We start from the raw sequence: 16,816 nt of genomic DNA on the forward strand, positions 1-16,816 counted from the left end.
ATAGTCTATCAGATTTAATTCAGTTTAAAGTGAGCACAGATTATAATTGATAATGCATATATTTTCATCTTTTGTGCTAATTGAAAATACTCATAACTTGCATTATTGATAACTATGATTAACTTTAAAGAGATTTTTACCAAAAATATGCTCTACTGGTGTTTGCAAACCTTGCATTACGCGTATTTATTTACTCCTTAGCGCTTTAGAAACTGATGTCAGAGTAATACAAAAACATCAATTGGACATCTCTTTCATTTTTTAAGTAGCCCGTGCAACGCCGGGCACGCAGCTAGTTTTTATTTTATTTCTCGCGGGCGTTGATCGTCTGCTACGATCAACGCCCGCTGTTTGCTAGGATATCCACCAGTCACATGGTTTGGTTTATGAGCAGCAAAAGGTTTGCCATAGCTCAGTCTATTCTTATTATTAGTCTATGTTGTCAAGTGTATGGAGAAGAGTGTATGAGATATGGGATGGTGCGCAGATGGGTCAGGGACTTTAAAAATGACCGAACAGACGTCCACGACGAAGCCCATGCAGGGTGGCCATCGGTTTCCGATGAAACAATTGCCAAAGTCGAAGCGACAATGCTTGAAGATCGACGGATTACAGTTCGGGAGCTGTGCGAAAAGATTCCGGAGGTTACCAAAACCACAATTGACAAGATTTTGACTGAACATTCCGGCACAGCCCTCATCGAAAGATTAGGATGAGAAATGGTGTCTCACCCACCCTACAGCCCAGACTGAGCACCAAGTGACTTCCATCTCTTCCCCGAGTTGGAGAAAAACCTTGGCGGAATCCAATTCCAGACAGATGAAGAAGTACAGAACGCGGTTGTTAGTTTTCTACATGGACAAGCGGCAGAGTTCTATGACTCTGGTTTGAAGAAGTGGGTGCCTCAAATGCAGAAGTGCATAGAACGTAACGGCGATTATGTAGAAAAATAAAAGAAAGGCTGAAGTTTCCAGAAATGTACTTTTCTTTGCAATTAAACCAGCATGGCTGCCACACTTCCGTCCAAGGGAATTCCGTCTTTTCAAAAGTTTCGGCCATCGGATTTTTTTTCCATGTTCAAAATGATTTTTATAGATGAAACAAATCTTTAATTTTGAATCTCTCACTCTCAAAAAAGGCCTTATTATTCTGAAGACAAAAAACTGGCCCATCTCCTGAAGTTGAAAAGATAAGCCCTTTTTTTTTTCAAAAAATAACTAAATAAGTTACTCAATCTGTTGATTTCAACCATTCTTATCTTAATCTGGAAAGTTTCGTTAACGTTTTTATCACAATGCATCTTATAGCCAAGAATCTCATACCTGAATTTTTTTTTAATTACTATTTTTTTGTATGAAATATGAATTATTTATGTAACATGAACGATACGATCTGAAGCTTTTTTTTCTGCATTAGCAAATAGTAAGTTTTTTTAATTGTATTTTATTATTAGGTTCATTTTCTACTTTTACCTCCTAAAAATCTTGGACAATGATATGTTTTTTTTTTTTATTTAGGTTTTAATTTTTACTTAATCTTACAATTTGGTTATAATATATAGTTACAGCATCAAAAATTAGCATTATATATGTCTAAAACATTAAACAAACTAAGCGCTAAGATTTTGGTGTCGCAAACACGTGCTTTTCAGTCCTGGCCAATTTTCAGAGTGGCACCCATGTAAACCAGTTTTTTGATGTGAAAAAAATTTGTGGAACTTATTTTACGAACACGCCTCGTAGAATAGCCTTAAAAAGGTTGGGAACCACTGCTCCAGATACTAATTCCTGCTCCAAGAGTTTCATTCATAAATTTTCTTAGCCTGTATTTATTTCTGGAACTAAAAGCTTGTTTCCTCTGTCAGAATGAAGAAAGGCCACATCCGCTCCTTGTCCGTTGCCGAGCTGACTCAGTTTGTGGACCTGCTTATTAGGAAGAAAAATCTGCTGGGTGAGTTCAATCAATATCCTGCTCTTGCTGTGTTTATTGGTACAGTAGAAGACCGTTATAACACCAACCTGTATAACGCAATACTCTGTAAACCGCACTACTTTTCAGAAGTAAACAATAGGTTTTGAAGTTTAAAAAATCCTTCTGTTTTGCTCTGCAAATATAAAAATTGTTAGGCAAATTAAATTTTGAAAGTTTTTCATCTTTCCATCTTATTTCAAAGCTTTTAAATTGAAAATGAGTACTCACAGTAAACAGAAAATACCAGAAGGCTCTTGAAAATGCAGCCGTTATGCAAACCATGGAGCTAGCAGAAGTGCAGGATTTTGATTGTGAAACATATTTATTTATGAATAACTAATTGTAATATTGGTGCTTTATACTCATTGCAGATACAACTCATTCTGAAGTGCTAATATAAAGATATATTCTAAATATTAGTTTCAAAATTTGTCAAATGATCTATATAACGCAAACTCCTGTATAACGCAAAAGCTCTGGTCCCAAGGTGTGCATTATAACGGTCTTCTACTGTATTTCTCATTTCATTTCCTCAAGTAGAATTTAAAGTAAAACCTGTTAAGGGGTTACAGTATCTCAAAAAATGACGAAACGATCAAAAAATTTTTTATAGCTTATTTCAAAAATAAAAACTATTCTGAACACAGGAGAAGAGTTTCATTGCTTTAGTTCAAATATTTAAAAAGAAATTTGAAAGGTCTTTTGGTTCGCCTGTATATTTACAAATAACGTATGGTGAATTTTCTCGCCAGTTGGCTTGTGCCCATGTTACGGTTCCACATTATGATAATTTCGTATCTCGCCAGTTGGCTTCTGCCCATGTTACGGTTCCACGTTATGATAATTTCGTAATTTGCTCGTCCATCTTATGATATTTTTTTTCTTAAAATTGGAATAGAAAAAGAACCACATCGAATTTTCGAAAAATCGCTTCGAGGTGCACACCCTCATGCTACAAACTAACTTCGTGCCGAATTTCATGAAAATCGGCCGAACGGTCTATTCGTAATGCGCGTCACAGACATCCTCCGGACATCCTTCGGACATCCTCCGGACAGAGAGACTTTCAGCTTTATTATTAGTAAAGAAGTTATGCGTGGTTTTAGGCCATGCTTGCTGTGTGTTCTTATGCAAAAGAAAAACTTTGAATTGCTTTTTCTCGATGATGGTTTTTTGGTGTTTTCATGTCATTAGAATTCCTAAGGATTTTTTTTCTATTAAAGATACAGCTTTAAAGTGATACTTTTTGCAATTGGGATAACATATTTGGACAAACTGTGCATTGGATAAGCATTTTATAAATGACTCTAATGTTTAGAGCATGTTAAACCTTTAAAAACCAATTAAAAAAAAAAAACCTTTGATTTTTTACATAATTAATCACAGAAAATTTTCTAGTAAACTCATAAGCAAATGAATGCAGGGGTTTTAAGAGATGATTATAGTGATCGTTTAGCAAAAAACGTTTTCTAAATTAGTGCAAAAATAAAAAAGCCTTGGGAATTTTAAAAAATTGAAATTTTCCTCAATTTTTTGAATTTAAAAAAAAGTAGGCAATATTTTTAAATTTTGAAAACAAATTATTGATTAAGAAATAAGTATGCATGTTATGGTTTCAAAGAAATACAAAATTTTCTTAAATTAAAAAAAAAATGTTTGAAAGGTATTGTGACCCCTTAAGTGAGAGAGAAAAATTCATCGCATATTTTATTTTTGTTTTACTTGCTGTTAATTCTACAAGAACTGAAGTCTATACATTTAATCTGAATCTATGTAGTTAAACACCATGCTCTCCAGAAACATCTTCAAAACCTCAATCAGCAAACAATAAACTGAGGATTAAATTATCTCACTCAAAATATTTACTGCAATTTCAATTGAAATAAATTATCTTTACTAATAATAAAGCTGAAAGTCTCTCTGTCTGTCAGGATCTCTGTCTGGATATCTGTCTGTCTGTCTGGATCCCTGTGACGCGCATAGGGCCTAAACCGTTCGGCCGATTTTCATGAAATTCGGCTTAGTTAGTTTGTAGCATGGGGGTGTGCACCTTGAAGCAATGTTTCAAAAATTCGATGTGGTTCTTTAAGAGCAAAATTATCATAAGATGGACGAGTAAATTACGAAATTATCATAAGGTGGAACCGTAACATGGGCACAAGCCAATTGGCGAGATACGAAATTATCATAACGTTGAACCGTAACATAAGTACAAGCCAGTTGACGGGAAAATTCAAGATACATTATTTGTAAATATACAAGCGAACCAAAAAATGTTTTAATTTTTCTATTACGGGCAAAGCCGCGCAGGTACCATTAGTGGATAATAAAGCTCAATGTCTCTCTGCCTGGAGGAGATAGGCAGAATAGCTTAAGTTTAGCTATTTTGGATCGGAATTTCCATTGTTGCACTGCTAGGGTTACCAGAGCAAAGTTTCGGTTTCGCCAAATTTGCTGAAAATAATACTTTATTTATTAAATAAAGTATAAAGTGAATAATAAAGTGAACAATCACCAAACACGATTACTCGCCAGAAAAGACAACCACTCAAACACACGCTCCGATCCAAAAAGGCTGATCTTAAGCTGATACGACGTAGCATGGGGGTGTGCACCTCGAAGCGATGTTTCGAAAATTCGATGTGGTTCTTTTTCTATTCCAATTTTAAGAATATTTTCCGGAGCAAAATTATCATAAGATGGACGAGTAAATTACGAAATTATCATGACGTGGAATGGGAGAGCGAATGAACATAGCCAATTGGCGAGAAATTCGTCATCCATTATTTGTAGATATACAGGCGAACCGAATGACCTTTTAATTTTCAACTACGGGCAAAGCCGTGCGTGTGCCACTAGTAGAGTAATGAAGTAAATATTTCAGAGGCTGCATTTTGAATGATTTGCTACAATTTTGTCGCTTTTCAGACCTTGCTCACATAGGTCATTCATCATCTAGTCAAAATGTCAAAAAATTTTAAATATACTTAGTGTCTTTGTTTTTTCCACAGCATTACAAATATTTTTTATAATCTAATCTGACAGAAGTAGAATTTCCTCTTTTATAAAACATGTTAGAAATGCTCCTCGATACTGCCAAAATGGGACTAAATTCAAATTATGGCAAATGTCCTTTTTTTTATTCTCTACCAAGTTTTAGGAAATGGACACATTCCTACCTACATCACAGACAATTAGGTGCCAAGTTGACTCAGTTGGATTTTACTCTTCGGAGAAGCATGTTGCTGACTTTTCACTCCATAAAAACAGATAGGGGAATATCAGGGCATATTTTAAGGAAATTTGACTGTGAGGGCAACTGCAACTTCCTCGGAAGGGGGGGCGGGATTGTAAATGTGCAGTTTATGTTAGTTGAATAATCGTCAAAAAAGAGTTGGGGTGTGAAAATTGGAATTGGGGAAATTATTGCTATTGGTCGTTTTGTTCGATAGGAAAAGAGTGTAAAGAACATAAACGCTGTGACTCAGCGTTTAAAATAGTTCAAACAGTCACTGAGATTTTGAATTTTTTTAATTCCATTCATTATAATACAACCATTCATTTTCATTTTAATGCAACCAAATTCAAATGACATTGTCTTTTTCAAAAAAAGATTTCATATGAAACCTCTCTTTGTAAAGTTCAGCTTCTGGTTTTCCTTCTCTTCAGTTTTTAATTTGCAGAAATTTTATGACGGATGGCCGCGGGTTGAAATAGGTCGTCCCACGGCCATTTAGAGCAATATTCAATCTTTTGTTTATTGTTTCAATTGTCGTTCTGGCACAATGGTCCAATTTGACTATATTATAACTTCTTTCTATATGCCGAATGAATCTATGTCTATATGCCGAACGAATGTTGATTTTTTCTTCTACCCGACCACACGTGGATATATGCCTAGGAACCTACAGACACCCGAAATATCCATTTTGACGACCCCCGAGTTAATTACAACGAACTTTCTCGAGATGTACGTATGTATGTGTGTATGTATCTCGCATTACTCATAAACAGTATGTCCTAGAAAGTTGAAATTTGGTACGCAGACTCCTAGTGAAGCCTAGTTGTGCACCTCCCTTTTCGGTTGCATTCGGGTGCTTCTAAAGGGGTCTTTTGCACCTTTTTGGGGGGAATTCATTGTTAATTTCGATGCAAACTCAAGTAGTGTTATAATTTGGCGGACACTTGGCGATATATCGCCAGTCTTTTGGTCGCCAACTTGGCGGCAAATTTGGAGATTTTTTTTTTAAATTCTGGTTTCAATGTATCCATTGTTGGTGATATTTAGAGAGTTAACTCTTGAATCACATTAAAATTGCAATAATGGGAAATAACATTAAGTTGGCGTAAAAGGAAGTCATGTGATGGTCATCAGCTCGTTTGTACTACACCTTTTTTTTGTATTTCCACTAGGTGGCTCTGCAAACTGAAAATATTTTGCCATTTCACATGCTATTTCAATGGGGTCGTTTCCAAAATTTTAAAAGTATATTTTTTTGAAAGAGCATGCTTAAAAACATAGGATCTGACTATTTTTTAAATCATTTATTTAAGTTTAATATTTTTAAAAAGATACTTAAATCGGTGCGCTTTCATTGTTTACACTTCTGTCGTGTGACATCACAAATGATGAAATGCCATTTACAGAACAAATTATTTAATTCGCATCTTTACTCACGTGCATTGGCAACGATAGGGTTGATAGCAAGCGTAGAGCGCAATATTTAATTCGCTTCTTGATTATCATAACGTGGAAACGCGGGTACAAAGATGCGGCAAAGAGTATCATTTGTGATGTCATCAAGATCAGGCCTTGTTTGAAAAATAGGACATTTTAAAAACTTAATTTAAAAAAACTGCTGGAGAAAATAAAAGTACTTTCTGGGTCTTTTTTTTTTTGCTCATTCTATCCATTTAAATGGCTAAAAGTAGTACTTTTGACTGAAAGAAACCACCCCATTTATCCCACATTCCCTTATAACAAAATAAGAGTTGAGCAAAACACTTTTCGGTTTATTCCTTTTTTTGTTTGACCGACTTGGAAAGCCTGGTCTAATGGTGATTTCCATCCTTTCCCCCAGAGCTGAGCCCGAACGTGTTCGCCATGAGCTACCTGATAGAAGAAGCCAGCCAGGTGTTCCAACCACTGCTGGAGAAATATTCAAAGGCTGGGGATGTGGAGTCCCTGAAGTCCATCCACAACCTCCTCCCAGACTTCTCCCTCAGGAAGATGGCCTTCAACTACTTCTACTCCAAGGCGTTCATCGAGAGGTAAGGTTGCCTTATCTCCGACAACGAAAAATTATTGTTTTAGTAGGATAGTGGAACCTCGGAACAGCTTACCGGAAGAGGGGGTCATGAGCAAGGTTGTGGATACCTTTAAGAGGGCCATTGATCTTCACTGGGGATTGTAAATTGACTAGGACCAGTCTAGCTGGGCCCAGAGCCTGTTGCTGGTCGTCACTTTTGAATTTGTATTTGTATTTAAATCTGAGAATGTTCTTCTGCATTTATATAGGAGTTTGGTAAGACCCCATTTGGAGTACGCTGTTCAGTTTTGGTCGCCTTATCTGAAGAAAGATATTTGTGTATTGGAAAGGGTTCAAAGGCGGGCTACAAGGCTAATGAATGGACTTTCTCACTTAGACTATGATTCCAGGCTTAGAAGGCTGAAAATGTACAGTCTCGAGCAAAGAAGAGACCGAGGGGACATGATTCGGCTGTTTAAGTTTATTAAAATGAAAGATGTTACGGGGCTGAAGTTTAGCACTGAAAACAGGTCAAGGGGTCGTTGTTTTAAGCTGTTTAAATCTCAGGCTAACATGGATATTAGGAAAAGTTATTATTTTTGCGGAGGAGTGGAACCTTGGGACAGCTTACCGGAAGAATTGGTCATGAGCAAGGGGGTGGATAGCTTTAAGAGGGCCATTGATCTTCACTGGGGATTGTAAATGGACTAGGACCAGTCTAGATGGGCCCAGAGTCTGTTGCTGGTCGTCACTTTTGTATTTGTCTGAAGTTTTGTATCTGTTCTCTCTGAGTCGTTGTATCTGTTTTCAACCCCCGACACACAAAGGAAGGGGGTTATAAGTTTGACATATCTGTGTATCATGTATCTGTGTGTCTCTCTGTGGCACTCTAGCTCCAAAACGGATGGACCGATTTAAAAAAAAAAAATTTTGTTCGGAAGAAGAGTTCACCGAGAGTGTTCTTAGCTAAGTTGATAAGTCTACGGAAGTAATAAGTCTTAGTTAAGTCTTCGGAAGATATTCATTAAAAACTTCTAAAAGGTTTTCCGCGATTTTTGCAGGGAAAACATATTTAAAATTTTTAAAATTTAGTACTAAAATAAAGAGTTTCTTTTCCGCGCCTGATAGAATGTGTTTGGAACTTGCATGTTTCATAGAATTTGAGTTATAGCGTTTTTTTAAAGCAGATTTGAATAACAGCTAAGCCTTTATTCAAATGATTGGTAACCGAATTCATTGTTGGCTGCCGAGGAAATTAAAAGCAATGATATAAAATTTTTATCTGTTACTAGTTTCTATTTGTTAACAAATAAAATACTTGTAATTGATTCTTAATAGTATAAGGCACTTAAAAGGATTTTCAATTTTCCCTCTTGATTCTACATTTGCGACTCAGTCGGGGTTTTTTTTTAATTTTTAACTTAAGATGATCACTTGTTTCACAAGATTATCCCCGGAATCGGGTAGCACAAGTGCAGCGGATAATAAAAATCACGGATAAACTGCAAAAGGACTAAAGTGAGATACAAATAAGGTAAAAGAAACTTTTCCTTAAAACTTAGCTGCATTGATGCATAATACTTTCTTCAAACATTGGCAATATATACAGTAGAGTAAAAATGTTTTGTACTTTTGCACAACAGAACTTAACATCAATGCAGAACAAGTGTGCATACAATGAAGAAAGCACAAAAAATGAGTAGATAAATAAAACAAAAACAACCGACGACCAAACGGCACGACCTTGAGGGTCACGGATTAGGACAAAATTCTAGCTATAGGTGCATTACCACTAGATATGAGCCATGGTAAAGCAGTTTGACTGCATAGGCCCTAGTTTCTCCGCAACGAGGGTTCAAATTTGCTAGTTTGGCCCGAGAAATGCAATGGCGTTTCCATTGGAATTTCAGAATTCGACACTATGTTCGATCTCCCAACACCTTTGGCATCTTTTGTTACTAAATTGAGTATAAGGGAAAACACGGATTTGTTTTTGGACAATATCTCAGTTATACGTGAAATACACCACCAGCTCAGTCATTTCCAGCCGAGGACTGCAGTTTCGTGCTTATTAGCACTCATCAGCCCGGCATAGGAAAGTGACTGAGCTGGAGATGGAAAACCTCTTAAGGAAGCCAAGAGTGCGAAACAAACTGGTAGCTAATATAGAATTAGCAGACCAGACGAGTGACCGAAGCAATGGTTCGGTTCAACTCGAGGATTGAACGCGAGGCACGGTATATTCAGTAAATTACCGCCCATTAGTTGAGTGCTAATAAGCACGAAACTGCAGTCCTCGGTTGGAAATGACTGAGCTGGTGGTGTATTTCATGTATTTCTGCTTTAGCCCTGGCTAATGGGCGGTAATTTACTGAATATAAAATATCTCAGTTAGTTAAAAAGTCAAAACGATCTTGTATTTTTACATTTTCATGTGCCATGTGCAATAAATCAGAGCTTTTTTCTCTTTCATTTTTTGCTTATCAATGTGGGATACTTTTGATAGCAGATGATAAATATCCAGTTTAAGTAAATATGTCTATTAGCGAATGATAAATACTTTTTACTAGCAGACGATTCGTATAAAACAAAATTAATTACAGTATACTCCCGATTATCCGTGCTAATCACCGGGCGGCGTAGCACGGATAATCCGAAAAATTATTTAAGGAATATGCAGGGTAACTTAAGGGGAAATTAGAAAAAAATAAATAATATATATATATATATACTCACACAAACCACGAACTTTTCTTCGAAATTTATTGCTTTAAAAAAAATGGGTGATACATTTTTGTTTTCTTTGTTTGTTTAAATTGTTGTGTAGGTCCGTACGAATTTTTCTTACTGCAATTATTTCTCCGTAATAGTAACTCCTTTCACTCATTTAATCCAATAAATGTTCCACAGATTTTAGAGCAGTAGAATGTGAAATTGTATAATCTTCATGTTCTTCATCTTCGTTTTCGGTAGCATCATTTGCGTTTGATTCAGTGACAAGTTCAATGATATTTTCGTCAGATAGACATAGAAATCCTGATTCACATTCGTCGCTTTTAAACCACTCTTCGACATTTTCAGCATCAACTGATTCGAAACCTTCGATTTCTTTAACTTCCTCAATGATGTTATCGATATTATCGATACTACAGAATTCCCGCAGTGCAGTAACGAAAAAGCCTTCTGATTGTTAGTTATTTTTTCCATATTGTTCAAAGTATATGCAGTATGGGACCCCAAATTCCGTATGCTAAAGACTGTGACCTTTCTGGAGTTGGCTTTTTCTGGATTTTGGATTATTACTCAAAAAATACTGAAAATTCTCCTGTTGTGCAGAATTTGTGATGTTTTAACTGGTTTTGCTAATGTTTGCTCTAAAATTTTTTAATTTTTTGATCAATCCGAATGAAAAAAATTGCTTCGCAATTGCAGCAAAACGCCTATTTACGAATAACTTGTAGCTTCGAAATTTTTTTCAAAAAAGCCGAACTGTAACAACTTTTCAACAAGTAATTGCCAAACCTTAACAATTAAACCTTTATACCTGAAAGCAAAAAAATATATATATTATTTAATTTTATTAATTTTTTTTAATTATTTTTATTTATTTTTTTAAGGAAAGAAGTTCCAGATTTCGGGTCTTCCAGATTTTGAGATTCCAAAATTGGGATCTCATACGATATATGTTTTCATGTTACTTCAATGTTTGTTGATATTAAAAACTTTTTTTTTATGTATCCTTCTGCTGCATAGATTTTCAAACATACCAGAATGATAGATAAATATGCTTTAAATAGCTATAGATGACATAATTGCACATAAGTTTTGTGTAAAATTTTGTTACACATTTGGAAAATTCGACATTCTTGGGGAAACTAGCTATTTTCGTAGAGCTCTAAAATTTTCAAAGTAATTTTATGTCCACAAAGATAAATCTTTTAGAGGGTAAATGTTCGAGGATTTGATTTTTTTTTGGGGGGGGGCACTGAATGTCCTAATGTGTATACAAATACGCACATGTATTTATGAGTTGACTAAATATTTCTCTTCTCTTTTGCAGTGAAAGGTATGAAGATTTGCTGCTGGAAATGGAGAAAAACTTGGGACACAAAAATAAGGTGTTTTCTGCCTCTGCATTTCAAGAGCTGCTGAAAATTCCAAGTCTGGAGGAAAGATGTAAATAATTTTCCTTTTTTCTTTTGCCCATTTGTCTTCTTCCCACTTTCATTATAAGACAACAGTAGTAGATATGAAATCACCACAATTCATCTAATCAAGGACGGATACAAGGGAGGGGCGATGGGGGCGATCACCGGTAATTTTTCCGAATTGAAGTTTTAAAATGCAAATGTATGCCCTTTTTAATAGCGTTAAGAAAAGGAATAGGGTTCGAATGAAACCTTCCACAAAGTTTTGGGAATTGAAGTTTCAAAAACACAATTTTAAACGGTGTTTGGTGTTGTTAGAAGAAGAAGTTTGGAAGCCTTCCAAGGGTATTTTCCAAAATTTAAGTCAATTCAAAACTTTCCCCAGGAATCGTTACGAAATCGAAGTTATAAAACACAACTTTGGAATACCTCTTTCAATAGTAAAGGAAAGGAATAATCTCGGGACTTCTTCGGCTAAATCTTTATATATTAGTTGTTTTAGATAACTGACACACTACCCCCCCCCCCCCTCGAAAAATGTGTAAATCAGATACGTAGTAACAGGTCAGTTAGAAAATCAATCGCCCCCTCCTTGAATACTTTCTGGATCCGCCCTTGCATCTAATACTAGACATGGTATATTGCTATATTTTGCTCAGTCTGTTTGCAGAAATGAACCATTTTTACCCATTTATTTGCACTTTATTCAAGAAATTTTAAACTTTTGCTTTTAATGGCAAAAGATTAGAATATAAGACACCTTTATGTGACATGATATAAAGTATGGACTTTCTAAAAAATTTTCTCGTGCAGTAAATTCTGGATTATTTATATTTATTTGTAGGGTTCGCCGATATATATCAGTCGATATATATCATGATATATATCCGATATTTATTTTGAAAATATCACGATATTTTGATATTTTCTATATTTATTTTTTCAACTACGGTATTTTCAATATACAGGGTGTCCTGCGAAGGACTCCCTGATTTACAAATTAGATATCTCGAAAACAAAGGATGATATTGAAATAAAATAAACGGTATGTTTATTGTGAAATCCATAAAAATCATATATAGGAACAGGGAAATTAGTTTAAAAAATTGCCAACAGGTGGCGCTGCACAATGTAATTGCAATAGAAGTCTCCATAAATAGTGCTGCGAAGAGGTTTGTTGTTTCAGCAGCAGTTTAGTCTCTCAGATATGCTTACATGTACGCTAGAAATTATAGTTCGACCTCTTCGCAGCACTATTCATGGAGACTTTTACTGCAATCACAGCGTGCAGCGCCACCTATCGGAACTTTTTAAAACTAATTTACAAGTTCCTGTATATGATTTTTATGGGTTTCACAGTAAACATACCGTTTATTTTATTCCAATATCATCCTTTGTTTTCGAGAAATTTAATTTTGAAACCAAAAAGTCCTTCGCTGGACACTCTGTAAAAAGTATATTAATCATAGTTAAATTGTTCATTTAGTATTAAAAATAGCCAAAACGTTCTTCACTATAGTTTTATGATGTATTAATGCATCATTAATATAATATGTATATATATATTATACTACTCCTATTTTACTTGTATTTTATATTCATAAAATTATTATGTAATGCTACAATTTTATATCATATTAAAAGTGTCAGTTAAATGTTAAACATTGTTCAGAAAAAAAATGTCTTATGACTGTACACCGACTGATGTATACATTTTATTTCTGAATCATGTAACTGTAAAAGTAGCTAACAGAAGAAAAATGAATAAAACAGCTAATGCTAAATAGCTACATTAAAATTGATAGAAATTTAAAATGAAATATTATTGTTTTAAGCTATTTAAATCTCGGGCTAACACGGATGTTAGGATAAATTATTATTTTAGCAAGGTAGTGCAGTGGCGTAGCTAGACCCGACTTTCGGGGGGGGTTACTTCTTTTATATATATATATATATATATATATATATATATATATATATATATATATATATATATATATAATATATAATATATATAATATATATATATATATATATATATATATATATATATATATATATATATATATATATATATATATATATATATATAATATATATATATATAATATATATATATAATATATAATATATATAATATATATATATATATAATCGCTTGGAATTTTTTCCTTTTCTTCCTTTTCTTTTCTTTCTCTTCTCTCTTGTTTTTCTCTTCTTTTTTTTTGAGACTAACTTTTCGGGGGGGGTTTTGTCCCCAAAACCCCCCCCTTAGCTACGCCCCTGAGGTAGTGGACTAGCTTACCGGAAGAGGTGGTCATGAGCAAGGGAGTAGATAGTTTTAAGAGGGCCATTGATCTTGACTGGGGATTGTAAATTGACTAGGACCAGTCTAGCTGGGCCCAGAGCCTGTTGCTGGTTGACACTTTTGTATATTAGTAATGAAAGAAGCCTTAATTTTAAGTAATACATATTGTAATTATAATATAAGAAAATAAATAGTGATTTGAGGATACATTTACTATTTGTAAGACTTTAGTCTGTGCTAATTGAAAATATTGGATATATGTCAAAATATCGGATATTTTTTATATTTTCGAAAATATGATATTTTTAAACCCTGTTTATTTTCGAGGTTTAATATCTGTGACCGTTCACAGTTTAAATTTAAAAAAAAAAATGTCGACCATTAACTAAATGTAGATAAATGCATAGATTTTAAGTTAACTGGTACAAAACCATTTTTTATACCTTCCTGTTTCTTCCTTCCCCCTTCTTTCTTACATCAATCCTTCCAAGGTCAGCTACTACTTGACTAGTTGAAACCTTATTTTACATTACTACAATTTCCCCTCTACAGTACTTACTGCTTAAGATCTACAGGGCCTCAGAGAGCCAAGGTGGGCCCCTAGTCAGTTCTGTCGCCGGGCCCCCTCCAGCCCCGAAAAAAAGAAAAGAAAAGGGGAAAAATCAAAACTGCTTACTGGAAAACTATTAACTCTATTTTAAGTGCCACAACAGTAAATACTTAAAGAGTAAACTTCTTTTTTCTTTCCTTTTTTTCACGATAACCGCGGATAATCCGAATTATAGGTAAAAAACAATACTGGTGTATACAATAGCTAAAAAATAGGAATAAAACTCACACATACAGAAAAGTTATCGCTAAAATCAATAAGATTGATTGTAAAAAATATGTGGAAAAGCTAAAAACAAACAATAACATAATCATAAGTCACCACCGATGAAAAAAAAATCGTTAAAAGACCCGCAGATAATCCGACTACCAATGATCGGGAGATTACTGTACTAATTTTAAAATCTACACTGCTTACTAATTTTAAGATCTAGACTACTAATGCACGTTAAACAAATGTCTGGACCAGCCTTATTCATAAAAATTCCCCTCCCCTGTACGCTTTTGGTCTAACCTAGTTTGATCTGTTTACCGTATTTTCCTGTATATTATCCGTGGCGGCGTATAATCCGCAGGTCCTAAAATGGGCTTGAAGAAAAAGAAAACCTTCGTATAATCCGTGGTGGGATATAATCTGCGGATAATACGATGCAAAAAAATGAAGTTTTGATGCAACATACAATTTTAGCAACTGAACTAAAAACGTGAAGAAGTTTTAACTTTTGAGGTATACAGTAGAAGACCATTATAACGCACACCTCGGGACTAGAGCTTTTGTGTTATACAGGTTTTTGCGTTATATAGATCATTTCACACATTTTGAAACTAACATTCAGAATATATCTGTATATTAGCACTTCAGAATGAGTTTTATCTGCAATGAGTATTAAAGCCCCAATATTACAATGAGTTATTCACAAATAAATATGTTTCACAATCAAAATCCTGCACTTCTGCTAGCTTCATGGTTTGCATAACAGCTGCATTTTCAAGAGCCATCTGGTATTTTCTGTTTACTATGAGTACTCATTTTCACTTTAAAAGCTTTGAAATAAGATGGAAAGATGAAAAACTTTCAAGATTTAATTTGCCTAACCATTTTTATGTTTGCAAGGCAAAACAGAGGGATTTCTTAAACTTCAAAACCTATTGTTTACTTCTGAAAAGTTGTGCGGTTTATAGAGAATTGCGTTATATAGGTCGGCGTTATAACGGTCTTCTACTGTATTCAATATTAAAAAACAAAGTAATCTAAAAAATAAAGATTTCTTCTCAAAATTGTCATTATAGTACGCTAATTACTTGAAGACAAAGAGTCAAGAAAGGAGCTAACAGTCTTATCTTGTGCAGAAGACTACTTTTTTTACTGTATTTTGATTTTACGTAGCCTGAATCGCATAAGAACATTTAAGCTATGTAAAATAACCAACATATAGGCAGGGTTAACGATCGCTAAGAACATTCAAGTATGTAAAATAACCATTATACAGGCAGGGTTAACGATCGCTAAGAAGAACATCCGAGTATGTAAAATAACCATTATACAGGCAGGGTTAGCGATTGCTAAGAAGAACATTCGAGTATATAAAATAACCCTTATACAGGCAGGGTTAACGATCGCTGAGAAGAACATTCGAGTATATAAAATAACCATTATACAGGCAGGGTTAGCGATCGCTAAGAAGAACATTCAAGTATATAAAATAACCATTATACAGGCAGGGTCAACGATCGCTGAGAAGAACATTCGAGTATATAAAATAACCATTATACAGGCAGGGTTAGCGATCGCTAAGAAGAACATTCAAGTATGTAAATAACCATTATACAGGCAGGGTTAGCGATTGCTAAGAAGAACATTCGAGTATATAAAATAACCCTTATACAGGCAGGGTTAACGATCGCTGAGAAGAACATTCGAGTATATAAAATAACCATTATACAGGCAGGGTTAGCGATCGCTAAGAAGAACATTCGAGTATATAAAATAACCATTATACAGGCAGGGTTAACGATCGCTGAGAAGAACATTCGAGTATATAAAATAACCATTATACAGGCAGGGTTAGCGATCGCTAAGAAGAACATTCAAGTATGTAAATAACCATTATACAGGCAGGGTTAACGATCGCTAAGAAGAACATTCGAGTATGTAAAATAACCATTATACAGGCAGGGTTAGCGATCGCTAAGAAGAACATTCGAGTATGTAAAATAACCATTATACAGGCAGGGTTAACGATCGCTAAGAAGAACATTCAAGTATGTAAAGTAACCATTATACAGGCAGGTTTTACGAGCGCTAAGAAGAACATTCAAGTATGTAAATAACCATTAGACAGGCAGGGTTAACGATCGCTAAGAAGAACATTCAAGTATGTAAAGTAACCATTATACAGGCAGGTTTTACGAGCGCTAAGAAGAACATTCAAGTATGTAAATAACCATTAGACAGGCAGGGTTAGCGATCGCTAAGAAGAACATTCAAGTATGTGAATAACCATTATACAGGCAGGGTTAACGATCGCTAA

The 16,816-nt window shown here is 34.6% G+C and overlaps 1 protein-coding gene across 1 annotated transcript in view; it reads left to right on the top strand.

The window, feature by feature from the left end:
• LOC129232939 (leucine-rich PPR motif-containing protein, mitochondrial-like) overlaps window positions 1-16,816 on the top strand; it is a 61,092-nt gene that overhangs the window by 20,842 nt on the left and 23,434 nt on the right. The window contains exons 6-8 of the mRNA XM_054867040.1: window positions 1,865-1,950; window positions 7,053-7,242; window positions 11,281-11,396. Of these exons, the coding sequence (XP_054723015.1) occupies window positions 1,865-1,950; window positions 7,053-7,242; window positions 11,281-11,396 (392 nt within the window). The remainder of the gene's footprint in view (window positions 1-1,864; window positions 1,951-7,052; window positions 7,243-11,280; window positions 11,397-16,816) is intronic.

Source organism: Uloborus diversus, unplaced genomic scaffold, assembly GCF_026930045.1.
Source record: "Uloborus diversus isolate 005 unplaced genomic scaffold, Udiv.v.3.1 scaffold_14, whole genome shotgun sequence".
NCBI classification, from domain to species: Eukaryota; Metazoa; Arthropoda; class Arachnida; order Araneae; family Uloboridae; genus Uloborus; species Uloborus diversus.